General features: G+C 30.9%; 4 protein-coding genes, 1 non-coding gene and 5 pseudogenes across 10 annotated transcripts, besides 8 other annotated features; 6 read left to right on the top strand and 4 right to left on the bottom strand.

The window, feature by feature from the left end:
- Positions 1-6445: part of a mobile genetic element that runs on past the window's edge.
- TVAGG3_0201200 lies at positions 2867-3275 on the top strand (annotated as a pseudogene). Its single transcript has one exon. A coding segment is annotated over exon 1 (409 nt).
- TVAGG3_0201190 lies at positions 3278-4123 on the bottom strand (annotated as a pseudogene). The gene has a single exon. A coding segment is annotated over exon 1 (846 nt).
- On the top strand, positions 4126-5056 carry TVAGG3_0201180 (annotated as a pseudogene). Its single transcript has one exon. A coding segment is annotated over exon 1 (931 nt).
- Positions 5285-5812, top strand: TVAGG3_0201170 (protein of unknown function, DUF4107 family; the record flags this gene model as incomplete). The annotated part of the gene is made up of 1 exon (XM_001327423.1): positions 5285-5812. The coding sequence occupies one exon, from the start codon at positions 5285-5287 to the stop codon at positions 5810-5812; it is 528 nt and encodes a 175-aa protein (XP_001327458.1).
- Positions 5813-6445: a terminal%2Cinverted (terminal inverted repeat of Maverick-1C transposon ID:TVAGG3_0201160).
- Positions 6446-7595: a mobile genetic element.
- TVAGG3_0201150 (MULE transposase domain-containing protein) lies at positions 6467-6919 on the top strand (the record flags this gene model as incomplete). The annotated part of the gene is made up of 1 exon (XM_001327424.2): positions 6467-6919. One exon carries the CDS (start codon positions 6467-6469, stop codon positions 6917-6919), a length of 453 nt encoding a protein of 150 aa, XP_001327459.2.
- A 252-nt stretch (positions 7596-7847) lies between the features above and the next one.
- Positions 7848-7885: a mobile genetic element.
- Positions 7848-7885: a terminal%2Cinverted (terminal inverted repeat of Banshee-A3 transposon ID:TVAGG3_0201130).
- Positions 7886-9056: 1171 nt separating this feature from the next.
- Positions 9057-9094: a mobile genetic element.
- Positions 9057-9094: a terminal%2Cinverted (terminal inverted repeat of Banshee-A3 transposon ID:TVAGG3_0201120).
- An 887-nt stretch (positions 9095-9981) lies between these two features.
- On the bottom strand, positions 9982-10570 carry TVAGG3_0201110 (uncharacterized protein; the record flags this gene model as incomplete). Its single annotated transcript, XM_001327425.1, has 1 exon — positions 10097-10552. One exon carries the CDS (start codon positions 10550-10552, stop codon positions 10097-10099), a length of 456 nt encoding a protein of 151 aa, XP_001327460.1.
- Positions 10571-11604: 1034 nt separating this feature from the next.
- Positions 11605-12304, top strand: TVAGG3_0201100 (GTPase protein; the record flags this gene model as incomplete). The annotated part of the gene is made up of 1 exon (XM_001327426.1): positions 11617-12195. The coding sequence occupies one exon, from the start codon at positions 11617-11619 to the stop codon at positions 12193-12195; it is 579 nt and encodes a 192-aa protein (XP_001327461.1).
- Positions 12305-12571: 267 nt separating this feature from the next.
- On the bottom strand, positions 12572-12651 carry TVAGG3_0201090. The gene has a single exon. It is a non-coding gene; the product is annotated as a tRNA-Leu (tRNA).
- A 1847-nt stretch (positions 12652-14498) lies between these two features.
- TVAGG3_0201080 lies at positions 14499-14731 on the top strand (annotated as a pseudogene). The gene has a single exon. A coding segment is annotated over exon 1 (233 nt).
- Positions 14732-14750: 19 nt separating this feature from the next.
- TVAGG3_0201070 lies at positions 14751-15577 on the bottom strand (annotated as a pseudogene). Its single transcript has one exon. A coding segment is annotated over exon 1 (827 nt).
- A 518-nt stretch (positions 15578-16095) lies between these two features.
- Positions 16096-16640: part of a mobile genetic element that runs on past the window's edge.

Below are 16640 nucleotides of genomic sequence, written 5' to 3'. Positions count from 1 at the left end.
GCCATAACGGAGGGTTTGTTGCTATCTGTTCGAAAATCCGTCGTTATGTACGGTATATCTAAATAATTTCTTTGTGTTTGTTAAAACATTTGAAACAAGTCTTTTAAAACCATCTACAAAATTTCCTGTTTCACCTAATGTTCTTGCAGCATTTACAAGCTCACCCATTCCCGCTTTTGACCCCAAAACGTCCATATTGCATTTATTTCACTCTGTATAGTTGTCCATTCAGCGAAACTAACACCCGCATTCGCTAAGCTGAAAATGAAATTCAGTGGATCGAACTTAATTCCACCTTCTTTTTTCAATTTCAACGAACTCACTAACATGAGATTTTAAATATTCTTTCGTTAAAATTGTTTTCCCCGATGTTATGTCATTAACGAAACTATCACCGTCAAAAGTTAACGAATTCAATTTCGTCGTTGATGCTTTATTTCATACACCGCTTTATCGATAGTTTTTGGCTCACCTTCTTTAGAAGCATATGAAACATTAATGAAGAATTATATGTATTCATGAATGAATTAAAATCAATGATTTTCATTAATGACGCCTTAATGATTCATTTACTGTCGAATCCCTTAAAGTAATTAATGAACTGTCATTTATGAAAGGTACACTGCAAACCGTCGAGTTTGGATCAAATGCTATAGTTGGTGCAGGATATATTAATGATATAAGTCATTAAATCATTAAGTGACGTAAATAATGTTGTCGTTTTGATTTAATTTCTTTAGCATCTGTTATATATGGTAATTTTATTTCTGTAGTTTCTGAATTAAAGATATTCGCTAAAATGTTTTGTAAACTGTTTTGAACAGCTGTGTAAACCGTTGAATCCGGAACTCTTATGATTTCACCGTCCTTAATAAAAGGCATTGCACATGGTGTAGTGCTTGGGTCAAATCTTTTTGGGTTATGATTCAACATATATTCTAATGCTTCATAAACAGACCTATATACGGTTGTGTCGTTCTTCATGACAACTTCACCATTTACAATGAATGGCATAGTGCATGGAGTTAAAATAGGGTCAAACTTTTCATAGTCCTTCCATGTTATGTATTTCTCAGTATTTCCATCAGAAATAACAATATATTTGTCAAAGTGTGAAGAGTATTGACCAAAATATAAACGTTTAGCTCTGTCAGCTTCATACGCATATGCAGCTATACTCATATTTTAATGAGAATAAAATGTTGTTCTATTTGCAAAGTACAGACCCGAACGAATACGGAACAGTAAAACTACAAACAAACTTAGGTCTACAGAATGAGCCACTTGCATTCAGAATGGTTGACTTTAATACTATTGCTTCATTCGTTATAACTGACGAAACAGATTTCATGGAGCTTGAAATAGATGGAAAGAAGCATGAAATAAGATTTCACAATAATGTAGAATATAAGATGGAAACATTAGCTGGAGTGTTAAATGCTCTCATAAATACTACAATAAACAAGGATAACGAAGAAAACTTAATGAATGTTAAACTTATTGCAGGAGTTTTGAAGTTCAGTTATGCGAAGGAGTTTAAGATAACACGAATGAGTCATAGAGTACAACTTTTTTTGGGTGCATACCATATGACATTTCCTTTGAAAAGTGTTGACAAAACGATTGAGATGAAATCTGTTCCATACGTATGTTATGGTAATTGTTTATACATTGAGTCTAAAATAGCTAATGTCACAGGTATTTCAGGAGTTAATAGTAAAGGTTCAGTAGAATATAAGTCTTTCTGTTATGCAGTCAATTCAATGTTCATTCCAAACGTTCCTGTCATAGCAACTCATTTAGGTAAATGGGTTCGCATTAGTCCTCATAATTTGAAAGACATGCAATTCAGACTTGTTGACTTTCAAGGAGAGCCTGTAGAACTGAAGGCACCAGCGCGAATGACTGTTGAAGTTGACTTTTAGAAAAATATTAAATGCAACGGCTTACAAGAGAACTCAGAGCTAAAAATATAAAGTATGAATGTTATGTATTAGGTCATGAACTTTGGTTGTTGCTGTTTGATGAAACAAATGAATTAGTTATGTCAGTCAAGAGAACAGAAAATATTGTGTTAGTGAAAACTGCACCAAGTCAATAAGATTAGGTTTGCATTATGAAGATGAGTTCGATACTGTTGAAGAAGTTTTGGATAGATATATTACAAATTGCTAACTTTGAAATTTTTTTGACTGACGGCGCAAAGCGCCAAGATGGCTCAAAGAGCCCTCCTGACTGCTTTAATTTACTAAAACATATTTCAAACAAAGTTATATTCTGTTGAAAGTTTTGTATATTCATTCGAATATTTATACTTAAACTCACTCTGGAGTACCTGGTGTTTCAATGATGCGGATGTTACCTATTTTTCATGAATATTGGCGTTTGACCACAGCATTCGATTTCAGGGTCGAGATAGTCAATGACACATTGTTTCCCTGTTATTCGTGATATAACATTTTCAAGGTCCTCCTTTGTTAGAATTATTTGGTTCTTACTTATAAGATTTATCAAAAGCTTCTTATCGTCTTTGAGTAAAATTGTTTGGTATAACTGAAGAAGGTAATGGTCTACGTTATCTGAAGGATTTGTTTGAACATTTATGTAAGGGTTGTCGTTGGCTTCTCTTGAAAGAATTTGGTCCAGTGGTGGATACTCTAACTTAACATCTGATGTAGCGTTAGCGTTTGAAGCTGTGTTTAAATTCACGGATTTCAGCTCTGGTTCTTTTCTTTCAAACACTCTGGACTATAGTTCTTTATGACAATATTGTTTGTCGTTCGTGAGTCAACATTTGATGTTGGTTCAATTGGAACATTAACAGCACCAGCTAAGATGGATTTGCTTCTCATTTCATATAGAATAAAAAACCTTTTATATGTATGAAATGAACAATATACTCGACAAGGGTTTGAATGTAAAGCTAACGAATGAAAATATTGTTGAATTCACTGAGACAGGAGCTGTGTATAAAGATGTAGAACTACTGAAAAAGAGCAAAGGGAAGAAGCAGGAATATGAACAAAGGGTGGAAGCCTATAAAAATTTATGTCAATGATGGCTCAGGAGGTTCAAACATAAAGTATGCAGAAAGTTATAGAGTTTATGCGCTAAAAGGTGAAAAGCCTTCATTTAAGAACAGCTATTCTAACCCATATCCTCAAAAGCTAACGGATGGGGAAGTGGATGATATGAATGACAGCAAAAATATTAACAGAAATGGCGACAGAGATGCATGGAATTTGTTTACCATCAGTCAATTGAAGGTTAAACTTTAAAACAATGTTGGTCGTTCCCATGGAATATTTTTGACTTTAATGGTATTAGTCATGATATGAATCTCAAGGTATGAACGAGGAGAGATGAGAGACTTATATGCTTCCCAAATTTCTTCAAAAGGTAATGTTATACCTGACTGTTTCCAAATGAGTTCAATATCATAACGTGAGAAACCTTGAAGATAACGAAGTCAGTTATGAGACGTTTTATGTTTAAAGCAAGAAAACGCCATGTTTGCATAAGTATTGCTACAGTTAAATGGTAATGTCTGACTTTAGTTATGATGTTAGCTAATGGTGAGTCAGGCTTTGACACTAAACCTTTTCCGGCGAAGTCGTCACAAACGAGCAGAGTGTTTGAAGGATACTTTTTGAAGGGGTATTTTGAAAGTTTTGATAGAATGTAGTTTGTCAGTCGTTTCATATCGTAAACTCCTGAGTACTGACGTAAGTGGTGTTTGTCAATAATTCTTTCCATCTCTTCTGAAGTCTTTTGCATTCCTGACTGTATGAACTCTACAATAGCATAATATTTTCGCTTACGTCGAATGTAACGTTGAAGAAATTCAATGAGTTCGCTATCTGGAACTTTAACGACAGATGCTTGAACTTTACTCATGAATGTTTTCGCTGTTGAATCCATAGAGTCTGAAGTTGCTGATATAATGATTTGGTCATAGTAAGAGTCGTTTCCTAAACGCTTGTTATGAGTATATGACGAATGAGGTTAAATGTCTTACCTGAACCCATCTTTCCACAATAGAAATACATACCATTTGAACAGAATTCATAATCTTTGCTGAAAGGAAGAATAAGAGAAGAGTTAAGTTTGTCTGTAGTTTCATTCATGTCTTCATCTACGTCATGTATTAAATGCTTCATTTTATCTCCATTAAAAATGCAAGTCAGAAATATTCAGAACATAGCACCGAGTCTAACTGACAAGAATATAAAGATATACTATGAACACGTTATGATGAAACCAACCAAAATTCAAGAAAGTCAGTATACTTATGAATATCCAAGACACTGGTAGAGTATGTAGGAGGTGAGAAAGCTATTGAAATCAGACAGGTTCGAAGTATTCCAGCAGGAAGGACAATATTATTGAAGAACTTTAATGTTTTGAGATATAATGATGAACAAAGAAGCAAGATAGTTTCCCTGTTGCTGTGTATGTGAACTTAGATACAGGAGATGACATGAAAGTTTTTAACACAAAGCTTCAAACGGTATTGAAAGAACAACTTATAGCAGAAGGGCATCCATTACCTTCAGAAGTTACCATAGCATATAATTTTAAAACAAATTTTAAAGATTTTAAAATCGTCTCTGCAAAGAAAGTCAGGTTTTACATTTAATGAAGCAGATATGTATATTCGAATGAAAACTTCAAAGCTATTGCATGGTTAGATAATGACGATTGCTTTAAGAAAATCTTTAAATTCAGTGACTCAAAGATGTCAATAGATGACCTTCGTGGAATGTTACCATCGACGTTTACAGTAGAAGGTTCAGCAGGATTGCTTACAAGATTGTCAATTGGTGGTATTTGGTCTCGTGAGAACATTGTTATAAAATCCAGTATAAGTGAATTTGCTGAAGAATCTATATTATGTCTTTCAAACTACATGTATTCGCCGCCGAAGCATTATAGTATAACAAACTTTGTCAGTAAGTTTAACATAAGACTTGTCGAACCTTCTTCAATGAAAGATGTTGTGCTACCTAAAGATGGAAAGGATGGACTCATTATTGAGATGATTTTAATAGCATATTAAATGAGCTTGTTCTTAAAGGTCGTTCATGATGAAATAACTGTTGTAGAAGATGTTAGCAATTGTTCAGACATTTTATTGAGAATAGATGAGATAAGAAAGAAGTTAGATAGACCGCAAAGCTGTGAGGGCGAAGCCCGTGAGAACGCTTATGTTTCATTGACTTTCTCCAGTAACGAGAACTTTTATGAGATAATATTGAAGAGAGATGATTTTAATATGGTGTAAATGGTAGCTTGGGCAGCTTTAGGCGCAATGGGAACAAAAGCATTAGCATTTGGAGCAAAAGCACTTGGAGCTTATGACGCAGTAAATAAAATGAGTGGAGGAAGGGTTTCGAAGACATTAGACGCAAATAAAGGAAAGATTGGAGGCTGGGTTGCAAAGAAGTTAAGATTAAATAAAATAGGGCTCATAAATAAAGCATCCAATTTGGTTGCGACTGAGTCAGAAAATGCTTTAGGAAAGGACGATGAGTTTGCAAAACACGCAAAAGACTTTAATGACCAGATGAAAGGTGAAACAATGCATTTAAATAGAGTCGATGGAACTAAAGAAAATGTTTCTTCTCCACCAGTAGTTCTTCCGTATGGTCCCTATGGAATGTATGGAAACCCTTACGAAAGACCATTTGACCCATTGACTGGTGGAAGTAACTGGTATCATTACGGCCGAAGAAGAAAGACAGTCAAGTTGGAGACAGACGTGAAGAAAGCAACTAAAAAGAAACCAAGGAAGAGAGTTATAAAGCAATGAATTCAACAGGGTGAAAAAACAGGTGAAAAAAGAGGTGAGATCTCACCACTTCACCTAAATTTATTTTTGTGCTATGTTTTCATACGTGTGAGGGTGGTGATATCATTTATTTTTTATTTTATTTTTTAAAATTATTTTTATTTTATTTGGATGTAATGACAGAACAAAAGCAACTCATACAAATCAAAACATATAACAAACATATATTTAAACATTTATTCTTCCTTCCTGAGCATAACATGTTCTTTCAAATACATCCGAGACCAGTTGACTTTTCATTGACTGTGTATAAAGATAGAAATAGTTATATCATTAAACCATACGATGACGAAGGTAAGTTATGTAAATTGTACGTTAAGAAGTTAGAGAAAGTTTATGGCTTCAAGTATGACTACAATAGGGTTAACACTGATGATGAAGATATTGAGGAAAATTTATGAGAACATTAGTGAAGTTGTTAGTGAGAACGATAGTGAGGTGAAATTGTTGGCGGCTTTGTAAATATTTAAGGTTAAGTTAGTTTTTGTGTTCATGTTGTAAAATATACGTTAACGGTTTTGTAAAGTGTCAAATTCACAAGTACTGGGTAAGGTGGAACGCAGTGCCACCATACCCAAGACTTGTATACTAACTACATATGAGTTCTTGACAACAATGTTAGAAGAAGAAGAACCGCACGCTTTGAAGTATTTCGATAAACAATGGAGAAGAACCAAAGAACATTGGATAATGTTATATCGTGGAGAAGGTGATTCCACGAATAACATTGCGGAATCACACTTTCATCAATTAAAGCAAACATTTTTCTTGGGTAAGAAAAATGAGCGCATTGATGACATCGTCATAACTCTCATCACTGTTGTGATTCCAAATGCGATTATTAAGGTTCAAGTCGCTAATGTTTTGAATGAAGAAAGAGCAGTAAGAATTCTTACAAGGGCAGGTAATCAGATTGTTGAGCAAAGAGCTTCAAAACACGATGAATGTTTGAAATTAATTCAACACATTTTGGAAATTGTCGAAAGCCGAAGGATTGAACCTAATGTCCTTATTCCATCTTTGAAGGCAATATTAAATTTGGCACAAAGAAGTTTAAAGGAAGAGTAAGCAAGATTAGATAATTTGGACTTTTTTTAAAATTAATGAATAAACAGTATATTTTTGAAGTGTAAGCTTATTTACCTGAAGCTATATTACTTAATATAACATTCAAAGTATTATTGCTATTTATTGGAGAACAAATTTATGTAATTTTCACATGAAAATTGATAAATTTGTATTTCCTTATGATAATCAATTTTTGTATTTGTAGAGAGTCTCCCTGCATGATATCAAGACTTGGCTATTAGTCTTTATCCATTTTTGAAAATTGTATTGTAAATTGTAAGAATTTCTGAATACTACTACTATAAAATATAATTGCTTATCTATGTATATTCTCCCTGCATGATATCAAGACTTGGCTATTAGTCTTTATCCATTTTTGAAAATTGTATTGTAAATTGTAAGAATTTCTGAATACTACTACTATAAAATATAATTGCTTATCTATGTATATTCTCCCTGCATGATATCAAGACTTGGCTATTAGTCTTTATCCATTTTTGAAAATTGTATTGTAAATTGTAAGAATTTCTGAATACTACTACTATAAAATATAATTGCTTATCTATGTATATTCTCCCTGCATGATATCAAGACTTGGCTATAAGTCTCTATTCATTATGAGTATGACCCCATTTTTTTTACAAAAAGTGCCGAATTGCAACTTTGTCCCAATCTCCTTAAAATCATTCTTATCGACATTTATTTCTCAATGGTAATGACAATCATATCTGCAAAATGATTCTTTTGAATCAAAATTTCAATTTCGGAATCAAACCAATATATTGAACTGATTGGATGGTGCAAATAATCTTTAATAATATAGATAAGTGTTTTTGAATCAACATTAAGTAGGCAGAAAATGTTTTTATGGCAAATGAAATTTTGTATGGGAATTTAATCATCTAAAATCGGAATTATGTATCCAGACTGTTGTAAACAGAAATTCATCAAAAGTGACACCTCAGAAAAGCTAAAATATTGAATTTTTGGAACTTTTGATAGAGCACGTTTTTAAATATTAATTAAAGTAAATGTATATTTTGTAAAGATTCTTTTTAATAAAAAAAATAAAATTTTGAAGAAGAACACAAAATCTTCTGAAAAATAATATCACATAAACTCATATTATTTTCTAATATATAACTATTTTATATAAAAATCAAATTCAATGATCTTAAAAGCGAAGGATAAACCTCAAAATTTACGAATATAATGAGTGGGAATATAATGCTTATCTATCATAAAACCATATGAAATATTAATTTTTTCTTTACGCCTAATTTTTGACGACAATTAGCAAAAAATGTTAAATGTTAACACTCAGTCCATTTGAATATGAAAAATAAAATTGACTTTGATTAAATGTTTTTATTTATCATGCAATTCTTCTTGCGACCAAAGATTTGAATAAAATTTCAAAAAATAAGATAGCTTTAAAAATAATATACGGTAGTGTTTACTAATAGATGAATAGTATATAAATTCTATTAAAATGGATTTGATCCAAAAAAATATAAAACCAAAAATAATTGTTATAATTTAAATGAAGAAGTAATTTAAAACGATTTTATTTATGATCAAATTTTATATATTTTTTTGGATCAAATCCATTTTAATAGAATTTATATACTATTCATCTATTAGTAAACACTACCGTATATTATTTTTAAAGCTATCTTATTTTTTGAAATTTTATTCAAATCTTTGGTCGCAAGAAGAATTGCATGATAAATAAAAACATTTAATCAAAGTCAATTTTATTTTTCATATTCAAATGGACTGAGTGTTAACATTTAACATTTTTTGCTAATTGTCGTCAAAAATTAGGCGTAAAGAAAAAATTAATATTTCATATGGTTTTATGATAGATAAGCATTATATTCCCACTCATTATATTCGTAAATTTTGAGGTTTATCCTTCGCTTTTAAGATCATTGAATTTGATTTTTATATAAAATAGTTATATATTAGAAAATAATATGAGTTTATGTGATATTATTTTTCAGAAGATTTTGTGTTCTTCTTCAAAATTTTATTTTTTTTATTAAAAAGAATCTTTACAAAATATACATTTACTTTAATTAATATTTAAAAACGTGCTCTATCAAAAGTTCCAAAAATTCAATATTTTAGCTTTTCTGAGGTGTCACTTTTGATGAATTTCTGTTTACAACAATTTTAGGTTTGTTTCAAATGTAGAGTTTATATGTTAAATTTCATGAATTAAAATGTAAGAATGTTTACAGAGTCTGAATTCTATGATTTGTCACTTTTTGTAATTATGGTTTTATCTCAATTAATAATCATGTCGAATTTATGGATAAATCAATAAAAACTTACTCTAATTATAGAATAACTTATCAGTATTCTATATGAATTGTTAGAATTCAACAAAAATTATACTTCAAAAAATTTAAAACAGAATTGCTGATTTATAATAATTTATATCATTTGCAGAAGATTGTACTGATCGTTTTTGACAATCATAGAAAAAAGGAATGAAAATTGAATACCAAGATTTTCAAAATCTTATGATTTTGTGAGAGTTACAAAATCTTTGACAATTCAATTTTTCAAAACTTCTTTTATAGGTTTTTTATTACCTTTAAAAAGGAAGCAAATTGATTCGTTTTTTCAGACTTAACTAATATTGGAAATGGTCATGATACTCATTTCTCGAAAAAATATCAATATTTCGGGAAATTTTTACGAAAAGCATAATTCAAGTTATGAATGACATAATCAATGGCAATTACTAAGTAATATGGCATGATATTCATTAATCAAATCGAAAATATTCAATATTTTTTCAAAAAATAAAATATTCATTAACTATTTTTAAAGCAAAAACGTGCAAAACTATATTGGCATTCTATCATTCATTTAGAAAGATGTATTTTAACAACAAATATTTTTATTTTTACATTTTTTCGATGTAAAAAAAATATTGAGATTTGAACGAGATAATTACAATTAATCAGTTATCCTCTATATGATATATTATTTAATTTACGATAGGTATTAATACTTGATTTTTCTATTTTTTGAAAAAATTAGGAAAACTCAGGAATCCGATTTTTAATAAATTTATTTATATTTTACAAATTATATATATTTCATACTCATGAAAGAAATATTCTTTCATACATGTCGAATTAAAATTCGACAAATCAATATCTAGTTAAGAAGCCTACTAATATCTAATACCTCTAATAGCTTTATGCTTTCTGGAGGAATGTATATACTTAGTTCTGGATCACATGAGTCTTGATTTGGATTTGAGAATTGGTGATCATCAGAAGTTTCATCAGACTGAAATAAATGAGGATAAACTTTGTTCCAATGCTCCGCAAACCAGCACAGAAGAGCAGTTCTGTTCCTTTTAGCGAGCCTGTCAAGTTTGATTTTAGTTTTGATGGAAACCTTGGTTGCAATTTCAAGCAATGAGAATACAGTAACATATGACCCTAATTTCTTCTCAAAGAACGCTGTTACAAAATCCAGCATAACGCCAACATTAAAGATCCTCTTTGAAATTTGTTCGTGGTCTCTAATGCTCTGGGAACTCGTCCTCTTGTGCTTATTGTAAGATCTAGTTTTGATGATTTCTTGAACAAGTTTATTGTCAATCATTGCGGTATTGAGATATTTTGTCTATGAAAATATTTTTAAAACAAATTTGAGAACTTTACTAAAAGAAGTCAACAGAAATTATTTGATTCAATTCAGATTTTATGTGGTCCGGCAATTTTTTGTTTATTTTTAACAGCAATGTGTCAACATTGTAAATAACTTTTTATTACAATCTTTATTCAAAATTCAGACATTAGTGTATCCAACACCGTAATTTTTCAAACTATTATCGGACAGATGTACAACCATATTGGATAAAAAAATTTAAAATTGAATTTAAAAATTCCAAAATACTATTAGAACAACTCATGATTTGTTTTACAGTTATAAAGTATTAAATATTCTTATCGGTTTTTAAATTCAAAAAAAATCAATTCTAAAGTCTCATCACACTTTTCAATTTAAATATAATATTATTTCCTGTATAATACAAATTTTGACACATCACTTTCTTTCAATTTAAATTGAGAAATAATTTCACAATCACTCCAATATAATCACTCGTAAAGCGTTATCTATAAATGTATTATATGGAATTGGCCTATTTAATTTCATATAAAACAGTTTTGATCATGAATTTCGAAATTTCGAAACATTTTTTAATGAATTTCTTTCATTTATTAGACATTTTAAATACGAAGATATAATCTATCAAATATTTGCTACTATCAATTCTATATCGATGATAATTTTGATTTTTTATTCGCTCAATTTCAAGCTTCTCTATTTCTGGGAAAAAATAATAGAGTATTCTCTCTGTTATTGAATTCCTCATGTTTCACATGTGAATACGAAACAGAAAAAGAAAATTATGAATCAATAATTCATCGAATATTTTCGTGAATGAATTCACTCTGTATTTTTTTAACTCATTGACTTTACTTGATTCATATATCTATCAAAACAAACTTAGTTTACGATTTGAAATTTTTTTTGAAATCTGCATCAACAGCAAAATAAATTCATTCACACTAGCTAATCATAAACAACAAATCATAAAGTGAAGTATTGGCATTGTTATTGTTTTTTGAAAAAGTGACCCTCAATAACAACAACAAACAGAAATGGATCTAATTAAAGTTATATTTCTTGGTGCAAGTGGTGTAGGAAAAACATGTATTGTACAATATGCAGTATCCAATATGTATGATGATTTTAGTTCACCAACAATTGGAGCAGCAAATACAACAATTTCAGTCAAAAACTCCAAAGGAATATCTGTGAAATTTGCCTTAATGGATACTGCTGGGCAAGAAAAGTATCGATCTTTAGTACCAATTTACTTCCGAAATGCTCAAGTGGCAATTTTGGTATACGATATATCTGATCTACGAACACTAGATGACTTGAATGAATTTCACGAAATACTACGAAGTAACGCCCCACCAAATATCATCACAATTTTAGTTGGAGCAAAATGCGATCTCGAAGATAAAAGAGAAGTTCCTTTTGAACAAGGTCAAAGATATGCAAAAGATATTAACGCACAATTATTTGTCGAAACATCAGCAAAAAATGGTATTGGAATCAAGGAATTAATGCGTACGATTGCTGACGACGAAAGGCTCATTCGCGAAGACGAAAATGATATACTAAATAGATTCCAGATTGGTAGTGATATTCCAAAGAGGAAATGTTGCTGATTTAACGCAATATTGCAAATTTAATTTGCATTTCTGTAGAAAAATATGCCATGCTTTTAGATCTTATATAGTTTTTTGTTTTAAAAAATAACATGATATAACGTTTGTTTTTCTTAATAACATAGTTTTTTTGATTACATTTTGCTAAATCTGTTTAGGATCTGAAGCGGAATGAGAAATTGTGATATACACGAAAATATAATACTTAACTCGGATTGATGATAATCAGATTGTTAACTAAATTGACATCAATATTTGATATTATACTACGATTTTGCGTAAAATAAATTTTTTATTTCTTGTAATGAGTTTTATTTATGTATGCAAAATAACTAAAAAGTTATTTGTGTGAGCAAAACTCAAAAATTAAAAAAATTGGTACCAATGGGGTTCGAACCCATGCACTTGCGTAGTGGGACTTGAATCCACCGCCTTAGACCACTCGGCCATAGTACCTTGACATATTTATTGTAGATAGAACATTTTTAATAATTTTATTAAATTTAATTATCATTTTTCCTTCCTTACAATTTCATTGAAAGAACTTTGGAGTAAGATATATACATGATTAGTATATAACTTTGCATTATTATATTAATATAATCCGTTAATCTTTTATTGATTATCAAACGAAAACAAATATAACAGAAATAAAAAAAAAAGATAGTGGGGCTTCCAGGCGCGTTGCGCCCTCTAGCCCCGAAGATGTTTAGTATAAATGAAGTTTTTATTCGGAGGGCTTCCAGGCGCGTTGCGCCCTCTAGCCCATAAGAAATTTTGCCCAAGACCCAAGAGGAGGACCGAACCCCAGCCGATCAGCCGGTGACAAAACCAAAACCGTTGTTATTTACATCATATTAATGGTGTCGCTTTTTAAAATATCACTTTTTGTGTCACTTTTCACAAATTATATATGTTTTCATGTTTTGTCACTTTTCTGTCACTTTTCTGGTAAAAACATTTTTATTATTATATATAAATGAATTTTACAAAACCGCCGTTACCGTTCTTTGGAAATAAGAGTAGATGTAAAATATATTATATTGAGAGAACTTAAGAAAAACTACCGAATGGTCTAACATTTGTAGATTTGTCCGGTGGAAGTTTCTATATATCCCATTTATGTCATACCGTATTTCCTGACTCAAAGATTATATGCAATGACTTCGACAACTATATGACCGTCTCAAACATATTCCAACAAAACAATATATTGAAAGAGTTAAAAGAAAGATACCTATAAGGTAAGATGGAACTATATACCATTAGATAAAAAATATTGTGAGAGAGGTTTTGAAAAAGCAGAATATATAGGATGGATAGTATATCTGCTAGACTATTATTAGTGGTGCTATAAAGTTCATGACATTGAAACACTTATGTCAAAAGTTTTATATCTTAACTATACAAATGTTTTCAAAGAGGACATAGAAAAATATATTGAGGGTATTAGAGTTTGTGAGATGTCATTGGACAAGTTGTATGAAAAATATAAAGACAAGGAAAATGTTTTCTTTATAGTGGACCCGCCGTTCTATAACACATGGATTTTCAATACCAAGTAGACTGGACTTTGAGAGACTCTTTAGAAACTTAGACGTTATACATAACCATCCATGCTTTTACTTTACATCCGATAAAATTGGTTTGGAAACCGTTATGAGATGGTTAGAGGACATACATGACTATGAGTTTATATATGACAAGATAGAATATGAGAGAGGTCCTAAAACTGGAGAAAGTGTCATAACAAAGAAATTTTATTAGTAAGTAAATGTGGTTTGAAATAGGACTACTTGTTTTAGGTTTTTCCATTGTGTCATTTATTATTTGACGTGGCAGAAAAGTACAGAGAATATGAAGATGAACCAATGCCTGCAAATGTTCAGCATATGTACTCGTAAGAGATATTTTATCTAATATTAAATGGACGCACAGAACTTAGCGAATGCACAGCAACCTGGACAACCAAACCCAGAGAATATTCCAAATGAAGTTAGAATACAAACTGCAATGGCAAACTATGGTCAAGTGCCAACAGATGTACAAATGCAAACTGCCATGTCAAATGACGCTGCGTTAGGTTTGCCACCATGGTATGCAAATATGAGATGGAAAGATTTTATACAAACCCTGAAGTGGGATATAAACAACTTTATGCAGATGACGCGAACACAGGAGTTGACCAGAATATGTTTTCTACCAGAGGAGAAACAGAATGTATGAGCTCCAGTTAAAGAATGCTATGGAACTCAACAGGAAACGTAAGAGACTAGCGGACATTAGATTTTACATATAGTAAAATGGGTTTCTTCAGTAAGATAGGAAACTTCTTTCGAAATGTTGGAAGAGGTATATGGAATGAAATAAAATCTGTCGGAAGAGGAGTATGGAACGGTGTCAAAAATATTGGTAAAAGAGTAGGTCAGTTGTTGGTATTATACCTAAAGACCCTGAACCAGAAGAACAAGCTCCTGTAATACAACAGCCTGAACCTGCACCACAGTCAAGTTGGCAACCACAACCGGTATATTAAAAAGTTATATTTTATCGTTCGATAGTAGTTGTATATGAAACTAAGTTCTAAGTAAACGCATGGTATAATGGAATTATTCTTTTTCTTCCATCTGTAGTAAACCATACTTGAAAGTCTGAAATACTTCCACTTGGTGGTTCGTATAACTTTGTAGGTTTTTCGTAAAAGTCATTTGCCAAGCATAAGAAAGTTTTGGGCGCCAGAAAATGAAGCATGAACAATAATAGCATCTGGTCGAAAACATCTTTAAATAAATATGGTTCATCTCTTGCATATCGACTGTAGATATTTGCTAAAGGAGGTTCAACTTTCTGATTTAACATTCTTTGCAAATAATACCATGACATTGCAGTGAATTCTGTATATATTTGTTCGTCTTTATTTGGATTGTCTTCGTAGATTTGAAATGACACTTGTGAATTTTGTTTGTCATATACAATTCTCACATAAAGTGTGCTATCGGTATTCGCATATTCATCAGCATATTTTGCATAACATGAATTATTTTATCTTCTATATTTTTAATGCAGTCTGTAGAGAAGATGAGAGGTCAACTTGTATTAGCTCAATTTCTTCCCACATTTTTCGTTGCCCTTCAGATGTATAATCTATATGAAACCTTACAATAAATGGAAAACTTTTATCTTCTACAGACACAAACTTTATTCTTCGAAAGCCAATAGCTTTTGTGACAGATGGGTCTCTTAACCATCTTAATGGGTAGTCAAAACGATAGCCTTCATGCTTTACGGTATCTGTCTCAAACTTTTGACCGACATTAGTAAAAAAGTTCATCTAATGTTTAGTTGTAGCAACTCTAGAATTTTCTTTTTCTATTGGAAGCATATTTTATCTAGAATAAAAATGTCAAATGAAACAGCGTCTATGAGAGAAATACAACACAACCGACAACTCATTATGCAAGCTCTAAATAAGAACACAACAAACTTTTCAAACTATTCTAAGATATCTGAGTCATTGAAAGGGGGTGACTTAAAACTGACATTAAACCCTATAACAGATGAGTTTCTATTTCAAGACAATAAGAACAATACTGTCTGTATAAATCCAACAAAAGGAACTTTAAACGAGAAACCTTTAAATGAACTTCTTTGAAAGCAGATGTTGACAACAAAGCTGACAAAGAATATGTAGACGATGCAATAGCAAAAGAAGAAGAAAGAGCTAACAATGCTTATGCAACAAAAGAACATACTCATCCTGAACTAGCAGACAAAACATATGTTGACAATAAAATGTCAAGTGAAGTGACAAGAGCTGAAAACGAATATTCTAAAAAGACTCATATACATTATATTAACCAAATACCAAGTCTTAAGGAAACATTAGAGATAAAAGCAGATAAGACTCATACACATTCTATATCTGATATTACAAACTTACAAGAAACCTTAAACAGGAAAAGTGCCGTTGGACATACACATACCATTGCAAATATTACAAACTTACAAGAAACCTTAAACAGTAAAAGTGCCGTTGGACATACACATACCATTGCAAATATTACAAACTTACAAGAAACCTTAAACAGTAAAAGTGCCGTTGGACATACACATACATCTTCTGAAATAACAGACTTAAACGTTAGCCTTGAAAATAAAGCAGATAAAACATATGTCAATGAAATATACCAAAGTTTGATAGGAACAAAAAATATTGAAACTATTGTTGGTGACTTTTCTGTCAATGAAGAAAATAAATATTTTAGATGGCAGTTGGTACAGTCCTTAAAAATGGTACACGGTATAAACTCATTCCGAAAAATAACAATGAAATGTATGTAAGCTATAAAAAGAATGATGGTACACAAGTTAAAGTTCCATTAGACAACAACTGCTACTTAAACTTATATGGAGACGAACAAAAGAAATATTTAAGAGTTTATGAA

Source organism: Trichomonas vaginalis, chromosome IV (assembly GCF_026262505.1).
Source record: "Trichomonas vaginalis G3 chromosome IV, whole genome shotgun sequence".
NCBI classification, from domain to species: Eukaryota; Parabasalia; order Trichomonadida; family Trichomonadidae; genus Trichomonas; species Trichomonas vaginalis.
This window is presented reverse-complemented; position numbering and strand designations above follow the sequence as displayed.